At 39.0% G+C, this 20,370-nt stretch overlaps 1 protein-coding gene across 3 annotated transcripts in view; it reads right to left on the minus strand.

Moving 5' to 3' along the window:
- The window catches only part of BBS4 (Bardet-Biedl syndrome 4), a 54,984-nt gene extending 35,529 nt beyond the window's left edge, over window positions 1–19,455 (minus strand). Inside the window, exons 1-2 of one of the 3 annotated variants that reach the window (XM_080807419.1) lie at window positions 19,412–19,455; window positions 12,747–12,798 (exon numbers count right to left, since the gene is read on the minus strand). Coding sequence is in view for 2 of the 3 variants with exons in the window: in XM_080807417.1 (XP_080663543.1) it covers window positions 12,747–12,798; window positions 18,993–19,034 (94 nt within the window). In the remaining variant the exon portion in view is untranslated. Of the gene's footprint in view, window positions 1–12,746; window positions 12,799–18,992; window positions 19,170–19,411 lie in introns of those variants that run through there. The other 2 variants (XM_080807418.1, XM_080807417.1) reach the window with 2 other exon arrangements.
- Between the last annotated feature and the right edge of the window lie 915 nt (window positions 19,456–20,370).

The following is a 20,370-nucleotide window of genomic DNA, read 5'->3' on the forward strand; positions in this document are numbered from 1 at the left end:
TTTCTTATTATTTAAGCCACTTTGAGTTGGATTTTCTGTTATTTACTACTGAAAATATAGAAAGGAACAACAAAAAAAATTAAAACCTCACATGTTCACACTACTCACAGATAATCATAATCATGGTTATCAATTTATCATATTTCTTCCTAATCCTTTTATATGTGCATTTTAAGAAAAAATAGTTGTCTGTAGACAATTCTAAATCCTTTTAAAAAATAAACATTATTTTAAATAGCTACTTAGTATTTATTTGCATGAATGAATAATCACTTAGCTTGTTTTACTGGTGAATATGTAGATTGTTTCCAATAAATCACTACTATCAATAATTCTGTAATTAATATCTTTGCTTAAGAAGAAAATCACATATGTGTTGAGGATACTTTATTAGGATAGATTCTTAGAACAGGAAGTACTAAGTTAAATAATACGAACTTTTACAGTTCCTGATACTTCCTGAGAAACTTTTGCTCAGAAGTATATCAATTCACACACATTTCTCTGCACACAAGAGATGCCCTGATAATTTTTAAATATAAAAAACTTACTCATCACTCCAGTTCTACATGATACTAAAGAGAAAAAGAGGACAATGCTTAGCTAAAACTTTACCTGCAAAATTAAATCAAGACTAGACTTTCAATTCCTTTAAATCTGTCTTTCTTTTCAGAGTGAAGAGAGAAAAAAAATATTGACTTTTTTAAACTAAATGGTACTGTATAAATGGCTAACAGACACATGAAAAAATGTTCATCATTAGCCATCAGGGAAATTCAAATCAAAACCACATTGAGGGCACCTGGGTGGCTCAGTTGGTTAAGTGACTGCCTTCAGCTCAGGTCATGATCCTGGAGTCCCGGGATGGAGTCCCACATCAGGCTTCCTGCTTGGCAGGGAGTCTGCTTCTCCCTCTGACCCTCCCTCTTCTCACACTCTCTCTCTCATTCTCTCTCTCAAATAAATAAATAAAACCTTAAAAAAAAAAACCCACATTGAGATACCACCTCACATGGTAATAGAATGGCAAAAATTGACAAAGTAAGAAACAACAAATGTTGGAGAGGCTGTAAAGAAAGGGGATCCCTCTTACACTGTTGGTGGAAATGCAAGGTGGTGCAGCCACTGTGGAAAACAGTGTGGCAGTTCCTCAAAAAAAATAAAAAATAGAGCTACCCTATGACCCAGCAATCGCACTACTGGGTATCTACCCCAAAGATACAGATGAAGTGAAAAGAAGGGCCATGTGCACCCCAATGTTCATAGCAGCAATGGCCACAATAGCCAAACTGTGGAAAGAGCAGAGATGCCCTTCAACAGACGAATGGATAAATATGTGGTCCATATATACAATGGAATACTACTCAGCCATCAGGAAGGATGAATACCCAACTTTTGTATCAACATGGATGGGACTGGAGATTATGCTAAGTGAAATAAGTCAAGCAGAGAAAGTCAATCATCGTATGGTTTCAGTTATTTGAGGAACATAAGGAATAGCATTGAGGACATTAGGAGAAGGAAGGGAAAAATGAAGGGGGGTGGATTTAGAGGGGGAGATGAAACATGAGAGACTATGGACTCCAAGAAACAAACTGAGGGTTTTAGAGGGTAGGAGGATGGGGGGATGGGTTAGTCCGGTGATGGGTATTAAGGAGGGCACGTACTGCATGGAGCACTGGGTGTTAATATGCAAACAATGAATCATGGAACACTACATCAAAAACTAATGATGTACTGTATGGCGACTAACATAACATAATAAAAAAATGGTACTGTATAAGGTTCTTAGAATCAAATTTTTAAATAAAATCCTGAGATAACTGAAGCAAATATCTTAAAAGAAAAAAAGAAGACATGAATCAGGGACGCCTGGGTGGCTCAGTTGGTTGGGCGGCTGCCTTCGGCTCAGGTCATGATCCCGGCATCCTGGGATCGAGTCCCACATCGGGCTCCTTGCTTGGTGGGGAGCCTGCTTCTCCCTCTGCCTCTGCCTACCACTCTGCCTGTGCTCGCTCGCTCTCTCTCTCTAACAAATAAATAAATTAAAAAAAAAAAGAAGAAGAAGACATGAATCAATCACTAATAAAATAAGTCTAACCTCAACAACAAAAAGACAACCCACTGTAGAAATGGGTAAAGCATTTGATGGACAGCTCTACAAAGAACAAATCCAAATGGCCAATAAGAACATGAGAAGAGATGCCCAATATCTTTCATCATTATGGAAATGTAAATGGTAACCACAATGAGGTACTACTTCACACCTACTAGGATAGCTATGTTAAAAAAAAAAAAAGCAGCAGAAAAAACAGTGTTGGCAAGGATGTGGAGAAATTAGAGCCTTTGCACATGCAGCTGCTGTAGAAGACAATCTGGCATTTCCTCAAAAAACTAAACATAGATTTACTGTAGGATCCAGCAATTCCATTCCTAGATACACACCCAAAAGGAATGAAAGCAGCATCTCAAACAGAAATTTGTGCACCAATGTTCACTGCAGCATTATTCACAACAACCTAAAGTTGAAAACCACCCAAGTCCATTAAAAAAATGAATGGATAAAAAAAATGTGAGATACACATACAATGGATTATCATTCAGCCTTAAAAAAGAACGAATTCTATATAACCTGTTGTAGCATAGATGAACCTTTAAAACATTATGCTAAATGTAATAAGCCAGACACAAGAGGACAAATATTGTACGATTCTGAGTATACCAAATATCTAGAAGAGGTAAATTTCATAAAGACAGAAAGTAGAGGTTACTAGGAACTAGGGGGGAAGGTACAACAGAAAATTACTGCTTAATGGGCACAAAGTTTCTGTTTGAGATGAAAGTTTTGGAAATAGTGGTGATGGTTGCACAACACCGTAAATGTAACTAATGCCACTGGACTGTATGCTTAAAAAAAGGTCAGGGGTACCTGGTGGCTCAGTGGATTAAAGCCTCTGCCTTTGGCTCAGATCATAATTCCGGGGTCCTGGGATAGAGCCCCGCATCGGGCTCTCTGCTCGGCAGGGAGCCTGCTTCCTCCTCTCTCTCTGCCTGCCTCTCTGCCTACATGTGATCTCAGTCTGTCAAATAAATAAATAAAATCTTTTAAAAAAAATTTTTTTTTCTGGGGGCACCTGGCTGGCTCAGTTGGAAGAGCATGTGACTCCTGATCTCAGAGTTGTTTAAGTTCAAGGCCCATACTGGGCATAGAGGTTACGAAAACTAAATAAACTTTAAAAAAAGATGTTTTTCAGGGAGCCTAGGTGGCTCAGTGGGTTAAAGCCTCTGCCTTCGGTTCAGGTCATGATCCCAGAGTCCTGGGATCAAGCCCCACATCGGGCTCTCTGCTCCGCCGGGCGCCTGCTTCCTCCTCTCTCTCTCTGCCTGCCTCTCTGCCTACTTGTGATCTCTGTCAAATAAATAAATAAAATCTTACAAAAAAAAAAAAAAGGTGTTTTTCTGCTCTAGAATCATCATAGACCATATGTTACAGTTAGCTGTCATGTCTCTTTAGTCTTCTTTAATTTTTGTCTTCCATTACCTTGACATTTTTCTTTTTAATGCAGGCTAGTTATTTTGTAGACTATCTCTCAATCTGGGTTCATCTAATATTTCTTCAAGATTTTTGGCAAGAATACCATAGAAGTGATTTAGGAAGCATAGGATACTGATGTGCTCCATCACTGTGACGTTTAACTTACATCATTTGGTCAAGGTAGTGTCTGGCAAATTTTTCCACTATGAAGTTATTACTACTTTATAATTAAGATGTATCTTATGGAGAGATATTTAAAGACTTAAGTAAATATCCTGTTTCCCATCAAACTTTTACCCACTAGTTTAGATCCACTGAGTTTTGCATGAATTGATTATTGCTATGATGGCTGCCAAACGATAATTTTCTATCATTCATTCTACACTTACTAGTTATCATTCCATTTTAAAAGAAAGAGTGTTTCCTTTTCCGTATTAGTATACTTCTATCAGTATGCACTGGTGCATTCTTATTTTATTCCATGTGTTATAATCCATTGCTATTTTGCTGAAGGCTTAAATCACTCCAGAACTGGCCAGTGGACAGAGAACGCCCTTCAAACATACTTCTGTGTCCTTATGACAAACTTTCTGACACAAGATATCCCAGGTTCATCTTGTACTCTCCTAGCCTTACTTATGGAATTAGGCAGAATTTCTCTAAGGAACCCTGGTTCCTTTTACTGGAAAACACTACATAGAAACTAAGATCTGGGCACTAAACGTGCTCATGGCTGCTAGGATGTCATTGCCGCTAACCCTTCTCAGTGGACAGAAGTAGGGAAAAAATATATTCTATTAACTATGTATCTATATTAAAAGCCATGTCTTCAATACTGGTATCTTCGATTCCAATCTAATCCATTAGGGTTTAATCTCACCTCTCCCTTTTCTGTATTATGTAACTCCCTACTCTAACAGTAAGAAAACTTGACTCCAATAAACCATAGCATATTTGCTTTCGCTCGCATTTTATTTTTAAGATTTTTGTTTTTTGGGCGCCTGGGTGGCTCAGTGGGTTAAGCCTCTGCCTTTGGCTCGGGTCACGATCTCAGGGTCCTGGGATCAAGTCCCGCATCGGGCGCTCTGCTGGGCAGGGAACCTGCTTCCCCCATCTCTGCCTGCCTCTCTGCCTACTTGTGATCTGTCACTGTGTATCAAATAAATAAATAAAATCTTTAAAAAAAGGAAAAGATTTTTGTTTTTCCAATTTTTACTGAAACAACACACGATACCAAAAATTGGAACTACAGAAAGACATACCAAAAGAAGTTTCATATCCCCCATCCTTTCCACGGCATTTCCACACAAGGCCCTGTAGATAGCCAATCTCATTTGTTTCTGATATAGCCTTCTGGTGATTTTTTTTGTGAAAATAAGCACATACGTATTTTTTATTTCCCCTACTTTTTTTAAAAAGATTTTATTTATTTATTTGACATACAGAGATCATGAATAGGCAGAGAGGCAGGCAGAGAGAGAGAGAGGGGAACGCAGGCTCCCTGCTGAGCAGAGATCCCAATGTGGGGCTCGATCCCAGGACCCTGAGATCATGACCTGAGCCAAAAGCAGAGGCTTAACCCACTGAGCCACCCAGGTGTCCCTCTCCTTCTTTCTTATAAAAATGGAGTATACGGCAACTTCTCTTTTATACTGGTTGTTTTTTTTTTTAAGACAATTTATCTTGGGGCGCCTGGGTGGCTCAGTGGTTAAGCCTCTGCCTTCGGCTCAGGTCATGATCTCAGGGTCCTGGGATTGAGCCCCACATCGGGCTCTCTGCTCTGCGGGGAGCCTGCTTCCCCCTCTCTCTCTCTCTACCTGCCTCTCTGCCTACTTGTGATCTCTGTCTGTCAAATAAATAAAAATAAAATCTTTAAAAAAATTAAAAAATAAAAATAAAGACAATTTATCTTGGAAATCACTCTATCAAATTATATTAATCTTACTCTTTTAAAGTGGCATAGTACTCTACTATGTGGCTATATATACTACAGTTTATTCACTCTTTATGTACAGCCGTTTAAGTTTCCAATATTTAACAACCACAGCAGTGCAACGAATAATAGTTAAAAACCCTTTATTGTCAGAGATACTATCTTCAAAGTCCTAGAAATGTGATCATAGAGATTTATTAGATTTTTGCCAAATTCTCTTCCATAATAGCCATAACAATTGAGATTCTCACCAGCAATGTAAGACAATGCCTGTTTCCCAGAGCCTCACAAATTAAGTACTCATATTTCTTAATTTTAGTTATCCTGATAGGTGAGAAATGGTAACTTAGTATCGATTTAATTTTAATTTCTCTTACTCTGAATCAGGTTGGACATATTTTTCATGCGCCCAAAGGTCATTCTTATAGTGTGGTGTGTGTGTGTGCACACACACGCACGCGTAAATTGTGATTGTGTTTTATCCACTTTTCTATTGAGTATTTGTCTTTTTTCCCCCACCCAAGTTTTTAAGACTTCTTTAGATATTAGGGATATCAGACATCATATGTGATATATGTTGCCAATATATTAATTCACTATATTATTTTGCTTTGTCTTTCCTTATTGTGCCTTTTGCCATGCAAAATATATATATATATATGAGGTAATATTTTTATGAGGTAATATTTATCAATCTTGTATAACCTCTGGCAATACCTTCTTTTAGTACTTGCATGGTTATGTACCTAACATTTAGATTAGATCTCTGACCCATCTGGAGTTTATTCTTGTGTACGGTATCAAGTATAAATCTAATTTTTTCTTTATCAAAATGGCTATCCAGTTGTCCCAGCACAATTTTTTAAAAAATACATCTTTACTCCAGTAATTTAGGACACCATATACTTTATCATATACTAAATTGCCAAATGTAGGGGCGCCTGGGTGGCTCAGTCATTAAGCACCTGCCTTGGGCTCAGGTCATGATCTCAGCGTCCTGAGATCAAGCCCCACATCAGGCTCCCTGCTTAGCTAGGAACCTGTTTCTCCCTCTCCCTCTCCCCTTCTTCCTCTGTGTCTCCCCCCTTGCTTGTGCTCTCTCCCTCTCAAATAAATAGAATTTTTTAAAAAATAATAAATAAATAAATTGCCAAATGTATTTGAGTCTATTTCTGAACTTTCTTTTTTTTCCACTGGCTTTTTTTCTTTCTCTCTCTTTTTTTTAAGATTTATATTTCAAAAAAAGAGATTTATTTATTCATTTGAGAGAGAGTGTGTGTGTACATGAGCAGGGTGGAGGGGCAGAGGGAGGACAAGCACAGTCTTGCACTAAGCATGAAGCCCACTTTGTACTGGATCTCATGACCTTAAGATTAGGACCTGAGCTGAAACCAAGAGTCAGTCACTCAACTGACTGTGCCACCCAGGTGCCCACCCACCCACACTGGTTTATCCTCTAATTGTATACTAGTAATATACTGTTTTAATTATAGAGGCTTCACAGTATTTTTAATATCTGTTAGGGAAAATTGTGAACTCATGGCAATAAATTAGACAATTTAGATGAAGTGAAAAAAGTTCCTTGAAAGACAAAAACTACCAAGTATCAATTAAGAAGAATTAAGTAACCTGTTTAGCCTTATCTCTATTAAGTAAGTTGAATTTGTTGTTGAAAACATTTCTACAAAGAAAACACCAGGCCCGAATGGCTTCACAGAAACATTACAACAAATACTTAAGGATGAAATTAGTCCATTCTCCACAAACTTTCAGAAAATTAAATAAGAGAGAGTACTTCCCAAATCATTTATGAGGTATAAGGAACACTCACACTTTGCAGAAGGAAATACAAAATGGTTTAACTATTTTGGAAAACAGTTTGGCAATTTCCAATAAAACTAAACAGATACTCAAAATACCATCCAGCAATCCCGTTCCAAGACACTTCACAAATGAAACAAAAATATGTTCACACAAAACCCTCTAGGCAAATATTTCTATAGCAGCTGTATTTGTAATAGCCAAAAACCCAAATGTCCTTTGGTGAATGGATGGATGAATGAACTGCAGTATACACACACAACTGAATACTACTCATCAATAAAAAGAAACTCAAACTCAAACACACAACATGGATAAATCTCAAAAATATTACACTAGGTGAAAAAAGCCACTCAAAAGGTGACATAATGTATGCTTCATTTAAATGATATTCTCGGGGCACTTGAGTGGCTCAGTTGGTTAAGCATCTGCCTTAGACTCAGGTCATGATCTCAGGGTTCTGGGATTGAACCCTGTATCCAGTTCCTGGCTCCTCAGGGAGCCTGGTTCTCCCTCTCCCTCTGCCTGCCACTTCCCCTGCTTGTGAGCTTGCTCCTGCTCTTTCTCAAATAAATAAAATCTTAAAAATATATAAATAAATGATATTCTCTAAGAGACAAAACTATAGGCAGGAAAAAATCAGTGATTGCCAGCAACTGGAATTGGAAGAAGTGGTTTTACTACAAAGTCAAGGTGAATTTTTGAGAGTGATCAAGCTGTTCCATAACTTGATTGAGGGGGTGGTGGTAGTCACACAACTATTTTCACTTGTCAAAACTCCCAGAACTTTATGTTTTTTAAAAAAAGGTGAATTTGACTGTATGTAAACTACGCATTACCATACAAACACTAATCAAAGCAAAACTGGAACAGCTCTATTATCATCAGACAAAGCTGACTTCAAATAAGGAATATTATCAGGAATAGAAGAAACACATTACATAATGATAAAAGAGCCAATTCACCAAGAACTCAAACAACCCTAAATGTTTTTGCATCCAACAACAGATCTTCAAAATACACAAAGTGAAAATTGATAGATTTTTTTTTTTAAGATTTTATTTATTTATTTGTCAGAGAGAGTGAGCACAGGCAGAGAGAGTGGCAGGCAGAGGCAGAGGGAGAAGCAGGCTCCCTGCTGAGCAAGGAGCCTGATGTGGGACTCGATCCCAGGACACTGGGATCATGATCTGAGCCAAAGGCAGCGCTTAACCAACTGAGCCAGCCAGGTGTCCCAGAAATTGATAGATCTTTAAGTAGAAACAGACAAACCCATAATTACATGTGCCTACTTCAACACTTTTCTCTCATTAAGGGTTATCAGTATCTTCTCGATAAGGATATTAATATCTGTACCAATAAGTACAAAGATGAATAACATTATCAAACAACTTGACCTAACTGACATTTATAGATAACTCCATCCAACAGAACAATACACCTTTTTTTCAAAGCACATGGAATATTCACCAACACAGACCACATTCTGGGCCATAAAACAAATCATATAAAGTATGTTTTCTAACCATAACTAGAATTAAACTAGAAACCAGTAACAACAACAACAAAAAAATCTGGAAAAATCGTATATTTAGGGAAATTAATCAATACTTTTCTTAATTGTACATGGGTTAAAGGGGAATAAAAGGGAAATTTTAAAATATTTAGAAGTTTATAAAAGCCAAAACATAACATTTGAAATGTATACAAACCAGTTAAACAGTGTTTAGAAGGAAATGTAAAGCACTAAATGCTGACAACAGAAAAGAAGACCTCAAACCAATAATCTAAGTTTCTACCTTAAGAAACTGCAGAAAGAAAAAAGAAACTCAAAATTAAACACAATATTAGATAAGAGCAGACATCAATGAAATTGAAACAGAAAAGAGAGAAGAAAAAATAAAATCAAAAGTTGGTTGTTTGAAAAGATCAGTAAAGTGGATAAACCTCTAGCCAAGCCGACCAAGAAAAAAAAGACAGTAGACATAAACATCAAAATCAGGAACAGAGGGACTACCACAACACATCCTAAAAGGAAGGTCTAAAAAGACATTAAAAGAAAAATACAGGAGTATCATGACCTTTATGCCAATAAATTTGATAACTTAGATGAAATGGACAAAATTTCTTTGAAAGAAAAACATTACCAAAGCTCTCCCTAAAGAAATACATATAATCTGGGGCACCTGGGTGGTTCAGTGGGTTAAGCCTCTGCCTTCAGCTTAGGTCATGGTCTCGGGGTCCTGGGATCCAGCCCTGCACTGGGCTCTCTGCTCAGCGGGGAGCCTGCTTCCCTTCCTTTCTCTCTGCCTGCCTCTCTACCTATTTGTGATCTCTCTCTCTCTGTCAAATAAATAAATAAAATCTTAAAAAAAAAATACATACACTCTGAATAGCCCCAAATCTATTAAAGAAACTGAGTTTGTACTTAAATGCCTTCCAACAAAGAGAAATCCAGACATAGACTGCTTCACTGTCACACTCTAGCAAACATTTAAGACATAACACCAATTCTATACAAAGTCTTCCAGGAAAGAGAAGAGGAAATAGCTCCCAACTTGTTTTGAGGCCAGCATAACCCTGATACCAAAAAAAGACAAAAGAATTGCAAAAAAAAAAAAAAAAAAGAACAATAATAACAAAGACCAATAGCCCTCATGAACAGAGCAAAAGTCCTTAACAAAAATTAGCAAATTGAATCTAGTAACATGTAAAAAGGTTAATACATCATGACCATGTGGGGTTTACCCCAGGAATTCAAAAGCTAGCACAACATTCCAAAGAGTCAATGTAATTCACCATACTGACAGATAAAATCTTGAGCTGTGGAACCCAGAAATTAAGGCAGGTTAAGAGGTATACCCTCGATATTTTAGGTGCCTGTGACACTACTCTGCACAACTCCAAAGGTATCATTTACACTGTAGTCATTGTATTCTACATGAATGATACCCCTCAAACTGTAAAATGTAGTGGTATTGCAAATGTGTAAAACGGTTGACCAAAAGGCAATTAGACTTTGCGCTGGACTAAAAGAAATAAAAGATCCAGATGAAGAGATTTTTACCTTCCAGACATTCCACTTGGCCTTGCTCACACCTGAAATATTCTGTTAAGTCCTGACCTTTATACTTCCAGGGGGAACAATGAATTTCACCAGAGAACCAAAGCAATAATGGCAAAGAGTTCAAGACATTTCATACAAAAAGAGTTAAAAAAACTGGAAGGCATACACTACACTTCAATAATTTGCTTGTATCTTCTATGTCCTGAAGACTGCCAATCCCTGCGGGCAGAATCCATACCCTATTTATCTTTGTATTCCCGATACCTATCACTGGTCCTGGAACTGGTAAGTACTCATGTATGAAGGATTCAAGAACAGGAAAAACCAAATTTTAGTCACAGAAATCAGAAAGTGGGAAGAAAGGATTAGATGGGGCACTACAGCACTGTTACTTCTTTTTTTCTAATAATTTTTTAAATTAACATATAATGTATTATTAGCCCCAGGGGTATAGGTCTGTGAATTGCCAGGGTTACACACCTCACAGCATTCACCATAGCACATACCTTCCCCAATGTCCATAACCCAACCACCCTCTCTCCCTCCCCTCCCCCCACAGCAACCCTTAGTTTGTTTTGAGATTAAGAGTCTCTTATGGTTTGTCTCCCTCCCAATCTCATCTTGTTTCATTTATTCTTTTCCTACCCCTCCAAACCCCCCACATTGCCTCTCAACTAGCACTGTTACTTCTTATAGCATAACGTGTCAAATGTGACCCTTTACCCCATAACTATCAGCTTTGTATCTCATTAGCCTGAATTGGGGACAGGCCAATTTTTTACTGGTATATACTATAGAGCTCTCCTGGACTGGGAGTCAGTCAAACCATGGAGTCTGACTCTGGAGGAAGACGGAAAGAACACTGGAGAAACAATCATAATACCCACTAGCCCCTAGCTACTTAACTAGCCAAATACATCAGCATTTAAACGAAGTGAGAAACATCACAGCAAGATGGCTCTCATGTCCAGAAATGATGTAAAAAAATATTAGCAACTATGTTAGATAATAGAAGAAACACCTAAGCTTCACAAATAATCTAAATTATAGATGTAGGGACGCCTGGGTGGCTCAGTTGGTTAAGCAGCTGCCTTCGGCTCAGGTCATGATCCCAGGGTCTTGGGATCGAGTCCCACATCGGGCTCCTTGCTCAGCGGGGAGGCTGCTTCTCCCTCTGCCTCTGCTTGCCTCTCTGTCTGCCTGTGTTCACTCTCTCTGACAAATGAATAAATAAAAATCTTTTAAAAAAAGTAAATAAATAAATAAATTATAGATGTAATGCTCTTTCAATGAAAGAGGTATTCCTGAAAAACTCTGAAAACAAATTCTGAAGGCAATCATACGTTACAATAACTTGTATTATAATTTCAGAGGAACAGAAATTCCCCAAGTAAGCTAAACAATTTACTGGCAAATGAAATTTAAAAATCTTAGCAGACAACAGGAAAACACATGCTGCAAAAGGACGTATTGACTGTTAAACATAACTCATAATGCAGACAAGAACTACACCCATGACCCTGGATAAGTCATGCCCCTTCCCTCAGCCTTGGTTTCCTCATCTAGAAAATAATAAATACATGGGTAAATAATAAAACAGATGGTCTCTTCTGCTAAATAAAAAGTTTGGGTATTTTCTAAGTTTGTTAAGCATTAGACATGCTTATTAGACATTGACAGAATATCCAATATAGTACACTGCAATGTGATACAAGCCTTTCTAAGACTTTATTATGCGTTAACAAATTAAGGAATCCTATTCCTCTAAATAAAATAGAACATATCTCTATCAGATTTTTAAATGCAGTTCTTCACAGTATATGTCCTTATCTAGTCTTCACAGACTCAATTTTCATAAAACCTCATATTTACTTAACATAGACATGAGATTATATGAGGTCTGATATGTACCATGGGAACTTTACAGTGTTTTTTTCCACAAGAAGAAAATACATACTTACATAATAATAAAGGCCCATTTAAACATATTTACAGGCAAAATCAATCCCAAAATATCTAACAACTCCATAAAATAAGAGCGTGGTGTGGAGGAATATTTAGACGATTACTGCTTTTCTCCAAAAGTCACATTTTTAAAAGCTCTAATGCATACACAACAAAGAATCAATAGAGGGGCGCCTGGGTGGCTCAGTGGGTTAAAGCCTCTGCCTTCGGCTCAGGTCATGATCCCGGGGTCCTGGGATCGAGCCCCGCATCGGGCTCTCTGCTCAGCAGGGAGCCTGCTTCCCTTCCTTTCTCTCTGCCTGCCTCTCTGCCTAGTTGTGATCTCTGTCTGTCAAATAAATGAATAAAATCTTCAAGAAAAAAAAAAAAAAGAATCAATAGAAATTCTGTGCAAATAGACACATACAATGAAATTGCATACCAACCTTTTTTCAGCCGGGGTTTCTGAGATTCAGCAGATGCAGGAAAGGGAGTTCTCTGAAAACAGAGAAGTCTATGTTAAACCATCACCATAAATCTTGCTAACTTAAAAAAGCATTCAAACAACCATAATCAGTAGCTCTCCAATCATGCAATTAATCCATTAACTACATACAGGCACAAAGAAAAATTAAAAATCATTTTTAATATGGTTTAAAAAGCAAATGTCAAGTTACACATTTGCTATCCAAACTATTAATAATGTATAACGCATATCTATGATATATACTTACGTATAATATATAATTATACATATTTTTAAGGTTTTATTTATTTATTTGAGAGAGAGCATGAGCAGGAGGAGGGAGAAGGTGAGGGACTCTCAAGCAAACTCTAGACAGAGTGAGGAGACTGATGTGGGGCTTGATCCCATGACCCCAAGCTCATGACCCAAGCAGAATCCAAGAGTCAGACATTTAACCAACTGAGCCACCTAGACACCCTGTGTAATATATAATTATAATGCATAAAATGTGCACAAATAAATGTACTAAGTTCTTAGACACTGCATATTAGCATTATACTTAATGCTATATATCTTAACAACCAAACCAAAAAAGTAGTAACTTTGATAAAAAGAAGTTTATGAGGTCATCTACACAGAAATTACCTAGCACTCAACTCAAGGAGTTGGGTTTTTGTTTGTTTGTTTGTTTTTTAAGATTTACTTAATTCAGAGAGGGAGAGAGCAAGTATGAGCAAGGGGGAGGGGCAAAGGGAGAGGGAGAGAGAATCCTCAAGCAGACTCCCTGCTGAGCATGTAGCCTGATGCAGGGATTGATCCCAGGACCCTGAGATCATGACCTGAGCTGAAATCAGAGTTGGCTGCTTAACCAAAGGAGTCACTCAGCACCCCTAAGAGGGAGTTTTTTTTTAAAGGGACATTATTGAATATAGTAAATACTATCTTATGCTCTAACTTTGCAGGAAATCTTCAAATGGATTTTTCTTATAACTACTTCCTATGTTACATATGATATGGTAAGATATAAGCAAAAATAATGGTTGAAAATTTCCAGAAGTAATGAGAGACACTAATCTTTAGATTCAGAATGTGCAACCAATCCTGACCAGGTTAAATGAAAATAAACCCACATTTGCATATATCACAAGGACCTGCAACCAGAGACAAAAGTTCTTAAAAGCATCCAAAAAAAAAAAAGTATCACCAGATGAGCTACACAGAAAGGACAATTAGACTGACAGCTGGCATCTCAACAACTGAAAATGGTAAATAATATCACATAAAGACATGATAAGAAAAATCACTCCCATGTCTCAGGTGCTAAAAGTAAAATGAATGTTAATCTAAACACAAGGTCAGCAAACTATGGCCTGCAGGTCAAACAAATCCAGCCTATTTTTATATGGTCAACAAACTAAGAATGTCTTTTACATTTTTTTAAAAAAGATTTTATTTATTTACTTATTTATTTAGAGAGAGAGAGAGAGCGAGTGAGCACGCATGCTTGTGTGAGCAGGCAAGGGCACAGGGGGAAAAAATCTGAAGTAGACCAGGGAGCTTGATGCAGGGCTCAATTCCACAAGCATGAGATCATGACCTGAGTCAAAACCAAGAGTCAGGGGCGCCTGGGTGGCTCAGTGAGTTAAGCCTCTGCCTTCGGCTCAGGTCATGATCTCAGGGTCCTGGGATCGAGTCCCGCATCAGGCTCTCTGCTTGGCAGGGGAGCCTGCTTCCTCCTCTCTCTCTCTGCCTGCCTCTCTGCCTATTTGTGATCTCTCTCTGTCAAATAAATAAATAAAATCTTTAAAAAAAAAAAAAAAAAACAAGAGTCAGACACTCAAACAATAGGGCTACTGAGGCATCCGTGTTTTTACATTTTTAATGGTTTTTACATTTTTTAATATTTTTTAACTCCTGAAAATTGTATAAAATTCAAATTTAAGTGTCTAAAATAAAATTTTATCAGAACACCGTCACACGTGTGCCTATGGTTGTCTATGGTTATTTCCACACTACAACTGCATAGCTGAGTTACTTGCAACAGAGACTGGCTCACAAAGCCCAAAATATATATTAATGGCCCTTTTTAAAAAATAGTTTGCCAACCTCAGATCTAAACTCTTATATCTATCAAAACTAACTTTCACGGCACCTGGCTGGCTCAGTTGGAAGAGAATGTGACTCTTGATCTCAGTGTTTTAAGTCTGAGCCCCATGCTGGGTGTAGAGATTACTTAAAGAAAAAAAAACAAACTTTAAAAAAAATGTTGTTTAAATAAACTTCTTAAAGGATACACATTAGGAAAAAGGAAAAGAACCCCAGGGGCGCCTGGCTGGCTCAGTCGTTAGGTGTCTGTCTTCGCTTCAGGTCATGATCCCAGGGTCCTGGGATCAACCCCGGCATCAGGCTCCCTGCTCCACGGGAAGCCTGTTCTCCCTCTCCCACTCCCCCTTTTTGTGTTCCCTCTCTCACTGTGTCTGTTAGAAAAATAAATAAAATCTTAAAAAAAAAGAAGAAGAAGAGGAACCCCAGAATGAAGGAGTGGAATGAGCAAAGGAATTGGTAAAATATGGAAGTATTCTAAACATCCACTGACTAAATAAAACAAAAGTGTAATTTGTGGTGTTGAGAAACACAAAAACTACAAAACTGAACAATAGTTGCATGAACTGGCAGAAGGCAATGGGTAATAAAGCATTTGATAACCCCTACATTACTGAATTTTAAATTTGAACTTTCAGTTGAATATGTAATATTAAAAAATTGTATATAACTTACAAGTAATTAAATGAGAAGAGGAGAGAGAAAAAAGAAACTCAGAAAAAAAGAAAAAAAGAAGGCAAAAAAAGAAGGAGAAAAAAGTCAAATTCTCCAGTTAAATTATCAGGATAGATGTTTTTAAAAATCTAGATGTATGCTATTTATATAAAGACACATCTAAAACAGAAAAGCAAAGTAAACGATAGAAAAATTTACACCAGGAAAACAGAAACAAAAAGAAAACTAAAGTAGCAATATTAACATTAAACAAAACAGACTTCAAGAGAAAAAGCTTTATAAGGTAAATTAAAATGAATTAAGATAGATAGAAGACTACAGGGCGCCTGGGTGGCTCAGTGGGTTAAAGGCTCTGCCTTCCGCTCAGGTCATGATCTCAGGGTCCTGGGATCCAGCCCCGCGTTGGGCTCTCTGCTCAACAGGGAGCCTGCTTCCCTTCCTCTCTCTCTGCCTGCCTCTCTGCCTATCTGTGATCTGTCTGTCAAATAAATAAATAAATAATCTTTAAAAAAATTTAAAAAAATTATAAAAAAATTTAAAAAGATAGAAGATTAAAACGAACAAGGCAAATTTAAAAAAACCTCTAGAGAAAATATAGGCTAGGGAAAGATTACTTCAGGAAGATATAAAAGCACAAACCAATTGAGAAAAGATCTAAATACTCAACTACATTAAAATTAAGAACTTCTGTTCCAAGAGCAGATATTTGCAACACAAAACCAAAAAAAAAAAAAAAAAAAAAGAAAAAAAAAGGATAAGGATTAACAGCCAGAAACTGTAACTACAAAACAAACAGTAAAAAGAAAATAAGAAAAACATTGAAGTAGAAAAGTAAGCAAAACATGGGGCTCCTGGGTGGCTCAGTCAGTTAAGTGTCTGCCTTAGGCTCAGGTCATGATCCCCGGGTCCTGGGATGGAGCCCCACATCAGGCTTCCTGCTCAACCAGGAGTCTGCTCCTCCCTCTCCCTCTACCCCTCCCTCTTCTTCTGTCCCTCCCCTACCCCTCCTGTTCTCCCTCACTAGCTCTGCTCTCTCAAATAAATAAGTAAAAATTCTTAAAAAAAGAAAAAGAAGAAAGAAAAAGCAGCAAAACATATGAACCAGGCATTGAACAAAAAAGGAAAAGGAGCAACCACTACTGCCTCCACCTCATTAATAATCAGGTAATGTCAGTTAAAATAACATTAAGACTTGGGATGCCTGGGTGGCTCAGTCAGTTAAGTGACTGCCTTCAGCTCAGGCCAGGATCCCAGTGTCCTGGGATCAAGCTGTGCTCAGCTGGGAACCTGCTTCTCCCCTTCCCTCTTCCTGCCACTCCCCCGCTGCTTGCACTCTCTATGTCAAATAAATAAAAACTTTTTTTAGAAAGCCTCAATTAAAAAAAAAATCAGGGGCACCTGGGTGGCTCAGTCGTTGGGTGTCTGCCTTCGGCTTGGGTCATGATCCTAGAGCCCTGGGACCGAGCCCTGCATGGGGCTCCCTGCTCAGCGGGAGGCCTGCTTCTCCCTCTCCCTCTGTCCCTGCTTCCGTTCCCTCTCTCACTGTGTCTCTGTCAAATAAATAAATAAATTTTTTAATAAAAAAAATCACCCAATAAGTATTAGTGAGGTAACATGCCTGACAGACCCCTGCCATCATCTAAAGGAAAGTGATCTTGCAATAACCAAACTTTTTGTTTAATATAACTTCCCTGTTCCACTCCTTTCTGCCTATGAAAGCCTTCCATTTTGTACAGAATGAATGCTGTAATCATTAATTCATTAAGTCACTAATTGATTAATTCATTAATCACTGAATAAAGCCAATAAGATCTTTAAAGTCTATTCAGTTAAATTTTGTTGTTTAACACTCCATTCCATATCTTTTTTTAAATGTATACCATCCCCATCAACATATATAGTGCTAACAACTTTTTTTTTTAAGATTTTTAAAATTTATTTATTTAGCAGAGAGAGTGAGAGAGGCAACACAAGTAGGAGGAGTGGAGGAGGGAGAAGCAGGCTCCCCACTGAGCAGGGAGCCCAATGTGGGGCTCGATCCCATGACCCTGGGATCATGACATGAGCTGAAGGCAGACAACGACTAAGCCACACAGGCACCCCCAGTTCTAATAACACTTTTTTATAGCTGCATAATAATTCTCAGAATGGAAGTATCAGAAGTCATCTATTACCCTATTAACGGGTATTCACCCTGTCTCCGGCATTTTGTCATTATCAACAATATTGCAATGAATACCCTTGCACTATATGCCTATATTCTGCTTTTATTTCAGTGGGATACTGGTCTCTTGATTGACTGAATGAGACTGTTAGGCCCTTTTAATTTTATTACAAGATACCAGATCGCTTCCAAAAAGGGCAGAAATTCAAATCTCCCTGCAGCAGTAATGTGAAAAGCTGAAATTACTACAAATATAACACTGCCAGCAATAAACTTGACAATAATGAAAATGAACAGCTAACTTCAGGTTCAAGTGCTACAAAACAGCCATTCTCTTTAGAACACTATTAGATTCAAAAGTACTGGACAATTCTGCCATCACAGAAATCAAGTTCATATTCTACTTATGATCATACCTGCAATGAGCACTAGAGAATAAGCTCTATTTACAACACAGTGTTAGCAGTATAACTTACATTTCTGTAGGTGACGTATTTTCTTTCATATGTTTCTAGTATCTAAAACCCAGTAACAGTAATCATGCTATTTAATTTTTTTTTTTTAATTTACAGCTTAAAAGTCTTTGCTTGGGGCCTCCTTCACTGAATTCGGAATTGTATGATTACACCAAAAATAATTTGACTTCTCTGGACATGAAAAGAGAATAGAAAACAAAACCCACTGATAGACAGTACTGGCCTTGCTCCTCTTAACGGCCAAAACTAAGTTGTAAAACCATCAGCCCAAAACTGCTATTTTGTCTCCTGTATTTTCCAGGGTGTTTTTCAAAGCAATACGTTCCAAAGACATAACTAATAAAGTCATTCTTTTTTTTTTTTTTAAGATTTTTTTTTTTTTTTTTTTTTTTTGACAGAGATCACAAGTAGGCAGAGAGGCAGGCGGGGCGGGGCGGGGGAAGAGAGCCCAACGCGGGGGCTCGATCCCAAGAACCTGGGATCATGACTGGAGCCGAAGGTAGAGGCCCAACCCACTGAGCCACCCAGGTGCCCCTAAAAAAGTCATTCTAACAAACGAGTAAAACATGCTTTGAAACCCAAAGCAAAGTAGACACGTTTTCACACTTACAACTTTACAGAAATTAGATCCAAATATAAACATACACTTCATAAATAACTACCACTGGGTTATCCCGAACTTATCTGGACTACTTTGTATTATTAGTTCTGTGGAGTCTAATTAACGCCTAACTCAAGCTTCAGCTGAATCCCCAAACAGCACTTTCCCAAACTAAATTACAACAGAGAAAACACGGTCCCGACCCACCGGCAGAAGGCAGTGACGCTCAAAGTTGCCAGGCTTTGTCATAGTCAACTTCTAATCCAGGGGATTAACACAAACTGTCTCTGCACAAACGGTAGTGCTTCCTTTCCAAAACTCGTGAGAAGGAAAAGATAGGACTAGGAAAAGAGCCATTTCTGATGAAAATCTCCCTTTTTCGTCCAGCGCACCCCAAAAGGGACCACAAGCCCAGCACAGGCCCAGCGCTGCAAAGTCCGCCTTACGCAGGCGGACCAGCTCTCAAGAGCGGGGCCGTGTCGCCCCGCGCACCCCGAGCGGCTCCAGAGCCCGCTCCCCATTCCCCAAGGGACAACCGCCCGCCAGCCTGCCTCGCCTCTCCGCTCCGCCCGGGGCGGCTCTGCCCCGCCCGGCTGCCGGGACACTAAAGAGAACCTCGCGCTCACCATCGCACGTCTGTCCTCAGCCATTTTGGCTCCGCCCCCGCTTCGCGGCCGGAAGTTGGCCGTTTCCCAGACGACCAGGCAAACGGAAGTCATGGAGCAGGGGAAGCTGGGAGGGGCCTGAGCGGGGAGCTAAAGCGGTCGTCGGGCAGGACGCTTCACCTGGGAGGGTTTTCTGGAAACCTGGATAGGGTGGGGTGCTGCTTCACCGACCGCTTGACGCTATTGGGCCGGTTGAGGGAATACAGAGGCAGTTCTCTTCCCCTAGGGCAACCCCTGACCGCCCTGGGCACCGTTAGTGAAGCTCGGGACCGCGCTGGCTGGAATGGCCACACATAGCTGGGAAGGCCGCGCAGTCCTCCCGCCACTTTGCGTTTATTTCAATCCTTCCGGGAGTCCTGGTCCCCAGACTCTAGGGTAGAGAACCCCATTCTCGACTTTCACAAAAACCTCGTTTCTTAGCTTTCCCTAACTGAGGTCTTCGCCTCATCAGGCTCCCAGTCTCTACGCCAGAATTTGCAAATCCGCTGCGGGTGGGCTGCATGTGATGTTTTTATTGGGAATACTTAAAAACCAGGAGATTTCACAAGAAAGCCAGAAACCCGGCCTCGGGGCATGTAAAGATACAGTGGACTTCCATTCCCAAACGTCAGTAAAACAGATGTGAAAAACCGCTTGGACTGTCCATAGATTCGCCATTTTGCCACAATCCACTTCCTGACACACTTAAGCCGTTTTACGTTACCCATCTGTCCCCTTGTGTGGTGAGTTAAAAGCTTGGATTTTCCCGGGTGTGATCGTGGAGATACAGGTGGGCTTTGGAGTCAAACATGAGTTCTGAACTTGACTACGGCATGACATGAGCCAGTCATTTCTCGAGCTTCATTCATTCTCGTACCTGGAACTAACCAGGTAGTGAACAAAACTAACAAGATCCCTGCACCCACAGCACCGACCTTAAA

Source organism: Martes martes, assembly GCF_963455335.1.
Source record: "Martes martes genome assembly, chromosome: 7".
NCBI lineage: Eukaryota > Metazoa > Chordata > Mammalia > Carnivora > Mustelidae > Martes > Martes martes.